The sequence below is a fragment of the Cuculus canorus genome, chromosome 2 (genome assembly GCF_017976375.1).
Source record: "Cuculus canorus isolate bCucCan1 chromosome 2, bCucCan1.pri, whole genome shotgun sequence".
In the NCBI taxonomy this organism is placed as follows: domain Eukaryota; kingdom Metazoa; phylum Chordata; class Aves; order Cuculiformes; family Cuculidae; genus Cuculus; species Cuculus canorus.
Window position 1 is genome coordinate 153,937,873 of NC_071402.1, and position 9,316 is coordinate 153,947,188.

At 42.7% G+C, this 9,316-nt stretch overlaps 1 protein-coding gene across 2 annotated transcripts in view; it reads left to right on the plus strand.

The window, feature by feature from the left end:
- Nucleotides 1–7,146, plus strand: part of RHEB (Ras homolog, mTORC1 binding) — a 44,533-nt gene extending 37,387 nt beyond the window's left edge. Inside the window, exon 8 of one of the 2 annotated variants that reach the window (XM_009558305.2) lies at nt 6,630–7,144. In XM_009558305.2, coding sequence (XP_009556600.1) covers nt 6,630–6,722 — 93 coding nt within the window. In that variant the 3' untranslated portion in view covers nt 6,723–7,144. Of the gene's footprint in view, nt 1–6,629 lie in introns of both variants that reach the window. The other variant, XM_054058851.1, reaches the window with a different exon arrangement.
- Nucleotides 7,147–9,316: the final 2,170 nt, after the last annotated feature.

The following is a 9,316-nucleotide window of genomic DNA, read 5'->3' on the forward strand; positions in this document are numbered from 1 at the left end:
AACTAAGACTTGCATTAACCTTGTCCAAATTGTGCATGATAAAAGCATGAGATTTCTCAGTATCTTCTCCGTACTACTAGAGACTTTCAAATACGTATCCAAGGAAAGTAAGTGGACAGTGTAAAGAACAAACCAGTTAAAAGAATCTGATTTCCCCCTCCACCCACCCTTATTTTAAACTACTTTCATACTCCTAGATTAGGCAAAGCTGTTGCCTGTACTCTTTTTCTTTTGGCACATGTTTACAAACTGTAATAGTGTAGCAATTCATATGTAATAGAGTATCTTACTGATAACTTCTCTGAAGTTTGTATTGTTCTTGGTTCAAAACAAAATTGGGTGTATTTATGCAAAGGAGCCGCAAGCTTTATATAATGCTTGGCATGTCTCGCATATTAAATTGCTGTACTAACAAAGTTCCATTGACTGCTGTCTATTTGTGTCTGTTCCGTAGTCTCAGACAGTATTAAGTTATGCTGCCAGCTGAAATTTATATAGCAAGCTCTAGAGCAAACCAATTCACAACTGAATGTCAGATATTCAAAGTTCTGTATAGTCCTATACAAATTCTCTCCAAAATTAAAAGCTGTATTCATTCTTGCTGCTGAAGACCTGGCAAGAACATCTTTCTTTCAGGAGGGTCATTCAGGATAGCAATTGGAGGTCACTCTAAATGCTGTCCCTCTGGAGTCAGATGCATGTTGTTAAAAACAGGTGCTTGAACACAATTCCTCCCTCATTCCTCTTGTATAGTACATTTGGTAATTTTGTCTGGCTTCAGACATTTGGAAGAACGTATGTCTCCTCTGAGGTGTGTGCCTGCAGCACGTGACCATCTTTCAGGCTCGCTGGCATGCTTCCTTTGGAGGCCTGGGATGTACAAAAGAAAGTGTGAAGGAGCCAAAAACTGGGGCAGCTGACTTAGTCTTCTCATAAATGGTTGCGGAGGAATGCTCACCTCTGAAGGAGTGGAAGATGGAGCGTTGAGAGCAAAGTATGGAATAGAGAGCTGTGAGGTGCTAGGGACAACAGGAGACACCAGGCAGGTAGCAAGGTGGGGCAGCAGCCCTTCCTACGAGTTAGACAAGGAACACTTTTGAACTCTCGCAGCTCTTTTTTTTTTTCTCCAAATCCTAATATGACAGGATCAAAAGAGCTGATATATCAACCTCTGTTAAGACAGGATGTCTTCTATTACTCTGAATGTGGTTTGGGGCAAGGAAGGGTTTATTTTGAACTTAGTTACAATGTGTTTTCTCCTGGTACTGAATGTTCACCTTAGGTCAGTTAGCATTACTGGAAAAGGCAGTCTGTTTGCACTCTTTTCTTGGAGGTTCATCCAAATCTTCCCCTGTGCTGGCTTGGTACAGCAAATGTAACTTGCCTATCAAGATTAAGTCTAAACTCCTTCCAAAACTGTTTAAGATTCTCTTTTACAGAAGGCTAATTCAATGCTTAAAGGGATGAGTTGGACTGGATTGGGAATTTAGAGCTTAAGAACTTCAGCAGAAAGCTCAAATCTTCCTGGCTACGGAAAGCCTGTTAATCCTTTCTCTCTGAAACCTAGCCATCTGTATTGAGTGGATGTGTAGCAAAAGTGTGACAATTCCTAGTATGCTGATCTGAAATTGGTTTGTTACATGACGTTCTTCACAGCAGCTTGAAGAGTAGGTCTCCTTGCTACAGGGGTTAGGCCAAATTCAGTCAGGTTTGTGGTTTATTCTTTAACATTTCTGTTTGCAAGAAACTGCTGAAACCAGAGAAGGTATTCCCTATAACGAGTTCTGACAGCAAAGGCTCCTTTTGCCCTAAAAGAGCATGGGAGAGCACCAACACTTCTCCCTTCCTTCTTTAGCCCTAAAAACCCATCCTTTTTGGAGCATCTGCAAGTTTTAGGAGCATAGCCCTATACTGTGAAATGAATTAACTGAAGCAAACCAGTCCTGTTCTGCCAGGAGTTACCAAAGGGTACCACATTCTGGAGACAGTATGACTTTGGATAGATGGAAGGCAAGAGAGGCAAAAATCAAAGCTGCACTGAGGATAAGTGGTAGCAGCTGGCAAGAGTTCCCAAGGTCAAATATGACATAGCTCATCCAGACGAGGGTGACATGGTAGGACTTTTGGAGGAGGCTGGGTATCAGCGACTTATCAGTCAATTAGGGAGATTCCTGGGCTCTGAGAAGGCATTTCTGAGTCTTAATAGAAAGGCCTCTTTTAGGTGACTGCTGGGTGATTACTGTTATGTCTTCTCAAGCTGCTTTATTATTACCAGATACATTGAACTGCTTTGGCTGACTTAGGGAGCTTTGAGCCTTTCTTATGGAATTCCTTACTTTGTTTCACCTAGGCCATAGCATAGTACTTCATCTTCATCCCAGTACAATAAAGTGGTAACTGTTTGAAATACAACCAGAGTCCAAATTGGTCTTAACCTCAGTTGAAGCTGGAAGCCAACTTTTGCTGCAGGAATTTAGGGAGCAGCAAGCTGTCAAGGTGTTCACCCAAATATGTGAAATTTATTAGATAATCTTGTTTAGAAGGGGCAAGGAAGTAGCAAAAAAAATCTTCTTCTGGTGGGTGGATCCTTGCTGGATGCCAGGTGCCCATCAAAACTGCTCTGTCACTCCCCCTGTGAGCTGGGCAAGGGAGAGAAAATATGATGAAGGGCTCAAGGGTTGAGATAAGGACAGGGAGACCACTTGTAACCATCACACGCAAAACAGACTTAGCTTGGGGAAATGAATTTAACTTATTGCCAATCAGATTAGAGTAGGATAATGAGAAAATAAAAACTAAATCATGAAACACCTTCATCCCGCTTCTTCTTGGGCTCAATTTCACTCCTGTTTTTTTTTTCTACATCTTCCCCCAGGTGGTGCAGGGGGGCAGGGGATATGGGAGCTGCTATCAGCTCATCATATGTTGTCTCTGTTGCTCCTTCCTCCTCAGAGGGAGGACTCCTCACACTCCTCCCCTGCTCCAGCGTGGGTTCCCTTCTACGGGACACAGTTGTCCACAAACTTCTCCCCAAGGGCTGCGGTTCTTCAGTTCTGCTCTGGCTTGGGTCCTTTCCATGGGGTGCAGTTCTTCAGGAACAGGCTTTTTCCACTGTGAGTTGCCCACAAGTCCTGCCAGCAAACCTGCTCCAGCGTGGGCTTCTCTCTCCATCGTTCCGCAGGTCCTGCCAGGAGCCTACTCCGACACGGGGTTCTCTATGAGCTGCAGATGGATATCGGCTCCACTGTGAACCTGCATGGGCTGCAGGGGGACAGCAGTTGAGAATTTCCTTTTAAAAATAATAAAACAAGTTGCACAGTTGAGAAATAAAACATACCAAAGGATGAGCTGACCCTGGAGGCTGTGGGCTGGGTTTGGGTGTTTGCACCTTCCTGCACTGACTCCAGTCTCTGTGTTCCCAGCTCCCTGCTTGTGCAGAGGGAACTGCACCTCCTGAACCATCTGTCCCACTGGCACCACGGGACACATCTGCAGAAGCACTTGAGCCTCTGGTGTCTCTTGCATGGTGCTATGTTCTCTAGGCAGTGTGCATTGCCCAGGTTGACATCTGTTTTGTTTCCTTGGGGGAGAAAAGTAGAAGAAAGCCAGATGGCTTTCTCTAGGCTAGGTATGACCCACGTTCTGTAATTAGACCATATGGAGCCAGATGCGTAGAAAGTCTGGCTGTGTTCTTTCTTGCTTGTCACAAAACAGCTTCCTGCATTGTTTAAAAACTCATTGTAAAATTCTGCAGCATATTTGGGCTGAATTTCAAATTCCTGAGGGTTTGCTGTAGGACAGTGATTAAATCGTCTCAGTGAATACATATTTTCTGTGAAGTGAATTAACAAGGCCTGTGAACTCCTACATCTTAGTGTTCCAAACAGCATGTCTTTGACAGAGAATGTACAGCTTCTTGGTTGACAGAATAAGTTGTGGAGGTTTTTTTAATAGATGCTTTGAAGCAGGGGTATAAAGAACTTCTGCATTAAAATGAAACTATTGAAAATGTCAACTATAAATAGGGAAGCAGTATATTTGTATATCAGTGCCTTACCAAGTTTTGATTAAAGGAAAATCTTTGTTAGTGGCACCAGTTTGATATTAATTGCAGTCCTGACCAAGAGTGTGTTCTGTAGTACTGGACTAATGAGCCAATTTTGTCTAAGTCAGTTGTGATTGCAGAGAAACTCCTTTGTGTGGAGGAATTCTCTTTTTGCAGCTGTTGCAGTATGTTTGATAGTTCCATAGATAGTACTGGGTACCAATGGCATAAATATTGGAAATTTCAAAATTCGGTCTAATCTTGTTAAGATTGCTTTAAGGTTATTGTGGGTTTACTTTAGTCAATGGAATTAATTTGGAAGTTACCCAATGAAGAATTATACCTTGTGGAGGCAGAAAAACATCTGTCAGGTCAGAACACAGTCATAAATCACAGGGTGCTCTTCAGCCTGCTGATTACAACCAACAAAACCCTCTTTTTATCCTATTTCATAATGGGCCTGCTTTTGTCTAATGAATATACTCTTCTTCCTAAAGAGCGTATGCTTGGAATTCGTGAAATGGGTGGCTAGAGGTTAGATAAACTTTAAATGGAATGTCTGAGATGATCAGGAGACAGTTTCCAAGTGGAAGATTCGCATGTTGAAGTACTGATCATACAGTGAATCTTCAGCTTGAAGATATTATAGAGAAGGAAAGCACTTTAGACTTGTCCTTGGTTACAGTAGACATCTATTCTTAAATTACTTCTAGGCAGTCTCGGATGGTGCGTATTGTAGTCTCTCCATGTTCTGATGGATGCTAGCATATCCATGAACACTTTAAAACTGAGTCAATCTTGAAAATACCACTTTAAAAATGTGAGGTATTTACTACAAGTAACATTGATGGTGTAAACCATGTAGAGTTGAAACTAGAACAGGTAACTTCTCTGAGAGCACTTGTGCGGCCTTCCCTCTGAAGAAGTGAGGGATCCATAGTATACGTGTGGCATGCAGTTTTGCAGAGGACTCTAATCCTGCCTGTTCCATTCAGTAAGATACAATGTTTGTGTGAGCCTGACCAGGGCAGTGATAGCTATCTTGTAGCTCAAGCTGTTTGAAATATAAAACCTACTTTGAAGGACTTTATCAAATGATTACTTCATATTACACAGTGGATAGTATGACTTGTGTTTCCCCTCATGTTTGGATTGAATATTAGGAAAAATACTGACAGAGTGGTAAAACATTGGAACAGGCTGTCCAGTGGAGTTCCTTGAGGCATTCAGAAAAAAGGTGTAGATGTGGCACTTCAGGGCATGGTTTAGTAGGCACAGTGGTGCTGGGCTGATGGTTGAATTTGATGATCTTGGAGGTCTTTTCCAAATGTAATGGTTCTATGATTCTGTGTTCTCGCACCATGTCTAATACTGGTCTTTACCCACAGGTAAGATAAGTACATGGTGGAGTAGACACTTGGCTCTTTCTCTTGCAGGTCAAGGATATTAATGTAACCTGGGCTGCACAAAGGCAGTATCAAGAGCTGAAAAAATTACAGTTACTCGGAGTTGGAATGATTATTTAGAGGATGTGAATGAGTTTATTCTCTGGAGCACTGCAGCATCAAAATCTCTGTTGCTGTCAGTCACTCAGCACAAGCTTACTATTTAAAATAACGCTGAATTACAGTTATCAGCTTTGTTATGAGTTTGGCTCAGTTCAAACTTGTCCTTCCTGCAGCGGCAGAGAAAATAACTGAGGATTGCTGTTAAAAGGCTGTGCTCAAAACTGGAATTAGCACATTTTCCCTCTTTGATTTTGGAATGAGTGTTGGATGTTATTGGGTGGCATAGGCAGTATAACTGCTAACATTCATAGAATCATAGAATGGTTTGGGTTGGAAGGGATCTTAAAGATCATCCAGTTCCAGACTCCCCCTGCTGTGGGCAGGGGCACCTCCCACTGGATCAGGTTGCTCAAAGCCTCATCCAGCCTGGCCTTGAACACCTTCAGGGATGGGGCATCCACAGCTGCTCCGGGCAGCCTGTGCCAGTGCCTCACCACCATCATCATGAAGAATTCCTTCCTAATGTCTAATCTAAATCTTCGCCCTTCCAATTTAAAGCCATTCCCCCTCGTCCTGTCACTACATGCCCTTGTCAAAAGTCCCTTCCTTTAGGCCCTCTTCAGGTACTGGAAGGCCACTATAAAGTCTCCCCAGAGCCTTCTCTTCTCCAGGCTGAGCAAGCCCAACTCTCTCAGCCTGTCCTCATAGCAGAGGTGCTGCAGCTGTCTAACCATCCTCGTAGCCCTCCTCTGGACCCATTCCAACAGTTCCATATCCTTACGTAGGGGATTTCAGAACTGGACACAGTACTTCAGGTGAGGTCTTAAGAGAGTAGAGGGAGAGAATCCCCTCCCTCGACCTGCTGGCTATGCTTCTTTTGATACAGCCCAGGATGCAGTTGGCCTTCTCGGCTGTAAGCGCACATTGCCGGCTCATGTTGAGCTTCTCATCAGTCAGCACCCCCAAGTCCTTCTCCACAGGGCTTAAATAAAACATTAATAAATAAAACATTGTTTTATTACTTTTTAAGCGGGCAGTTCCTTCTTCCCTGCTGATCTTGTTCTCTCTCTTTGCAGACTGCCGTTGATGTTTTTAAGAGGATAATTTTGGAGGCAGAAAAAATCGATGGGGCAGCTTCACAAGGGAAGTCTTCGTGCTCAGTAATGTAATTCCACTGCAAAACCTGAAAACACTGGGAATACATTCTACCTGAAGAAGCAAAACTGCCCGTTACCTTTAAGGATAAACTATGCTTCTTTTTTTTATTTTTTATTTTCTTCTGTTAACCTGAAAGATAAACAGTTGGTTTGGAGCCTTTCCCTTCAGATTATGTTAAACTCTGACTCCTGTGCAAATGGCTTCACTTCCATTTTCAAATTTTAAGCAATCATATTTTCAATTTATATATTGTATTTCTTAATATTATGACCAAGAATTTTACTGGCATTAATTTTTCAGTGTAGTTTGTTGGTTAGAATAATCATCAAAATGATGCATATTGTTACACTACTATTAACTAGGCTTGGATATCAGTGTTTCTTTGTGTTAAATGTATACTTGTAAATAAAATAGCTGCAAACCTTAAATGTCCTGTTTATATTTTTTTTTGGTGATTGCTCCGTATCAACATTTTTTGTGTGAAAAGTGTTCACCTGCTGACCTTAATAGGAGGCCTGAGATCCTGGGGGCTGGTGGTTTGTTTTACCATTTTTGCTACTAGAACTCCAGGTAGTGCTTTGCTTTGCTTTGCTTTGTGCCTGTTCATGGGAAGGAGGCATAAGGGACAGCTTTGGTTTGGAAGGGAAGGCTTGGGTTTCCAGTCAGACTGCCTGCACTGTGTTTTTCCCCTGTATCTATTTAAAAAAATGCACAGTTGACCTACTTTGTATTTAAAACCAAAACTAAACCCAAAACAACAACATTAAAATGAGGCTGAATTGTGGAACAGTTTATTAAATGAAGTCTGTCTCATGCATTTTTATGTCCATTTGAAAACTTAATTTCTGACAGGAGTAAAATGGAAGCGCAATTTACAGTGTTTTTGCAACCAGAATGAGCTTTTGCATTTCAGTCTGTGCTAAAGGATACAAATGCAGCACCTTCTCTTCTTGTACAGCGATTCCTGCTTGTAGAAGGTTGTCCAAACCCCTCAATTAACAGTGCGTGTAGAAAAACTTCCTATTTTCTTTGGTCATCATGATAGTAAATGGCTTCCTGGCAAAAAAAAAGTTGCCTTTTTTCCCCTCCAGTTAGGATATTTCCACAGGTTTCTGAAAGCTCATTTCTGTTACTTGAATTTTCCTAGTCTGTGCCAAGCACAGCTGCCGTAGCTAGATGGTCGTCATATGTGACGGATGGCTGAAGTTCAGCAGTCAGAGTGTGCTTCTTGGGAAACTGGTACAGGGTTTTGCTTCAGAACCAGAGTGAGGTGGGGCTGTGCAGTGGGTTTCTCTCCCAGGAACCGGCAGCACTGGAACGAGGGTAGTTTGGCTGATGATGGAGTTGGTGGGGATTCACGAAAGGATCTGTGGAGCACAGGAATGATACCCAACTCTTTGGTAGTATCCTTCATTGCCTGATCAGGAGTGGTAGGTGTTGCATGGCCAGAGTCTTTGGCTTTGCATCATGGGACAAAATACTATGTCATCTACATCAAAAGTTATAGAGTAACAGAAACCTCAAAGACCACGTTTACTCAGTTGTTTTTGTGGCCACGTGTACTGGTGATCAATCTTAAGCCTGAGATAGCTGCTTCACTGGTGCTTGGAGTGTGCCAGCTGCTAAGGCTTTAAAGGGGATGGGTGAGGCAACTTGATAGGATAATCAAGGCCCTGCATTCCAGGGGTGAGGACTTTTCGGGAGACCTTAAAGGCTACTGCAGGTTCTCTGGATGATTTGCAATTGGAACTTGCAAGACTTCATGCGCTCAGCACTGAGAAGCATGTACTGCTCTTGCTTTTTCTGTGATGGGTGAAGAATTGCATTCATCAACGTGTTGTTTCCTTTCCTCTATCACTGCCTCATCCAGTAAAAAATGTAAGGTTTTCCACTCTTCCAAGCCTTTCTCAGCCAGTAAGACCTAGAGACTAGCCATGTGTCTTGCAGTTTCAATGAAATGTATTGTTGGGTGAAATGAGTGAGCTACTTGTCCTTTGCTGTACAGAGATTTCAGCTGGCTTTTCAGGATGGCGCCATCCAGCAGCTGGAGGCTGGGGCAGCCTCCTGCTTCCTAGTACTGATTTAAGAGCTGGTACGGGTTGGCTTCTTCACCACGAAAGCCTTAAACCTTGAGCCATCTTGGGAGCCATGCGTTAGGTACAGAAACAAGAAGTGAATATCTCGCAAACTGCTGGTTGCTTGGAATTGATGAATTTGTACAGCCTTGCCTGGCAGCTGCCTTGATTCTTTGGAGGCTTCTGGAGGATTGTGATGAATGGTGCATGGATTAAAAGGTAAGTCACGGAGGAAAGAAATAAGTTCTCTGTCCCAGGCTAGAAAAAATTTGATGTGCACTTAATAGGGCCCAGCCTTATTCCTAAGGGATCATTGCTGGCAAAGGTGAAAGTACAAAGATCCTTTTCCTGTTGAGGAAATGAGCAAAATTGAACTACAGTAAGTCAAGTTAAATTCCCATTGACTTGCATGGATTTAAAATATGCTGTTCTGGAAATGACTTCTGCCTCGCTTGTGCTCCCATCCAACTCCTTGCTTTGTTATATGAGTACTGAGAAACCTCTGAGTGTCCTGAGGCCGAGAGATTTGA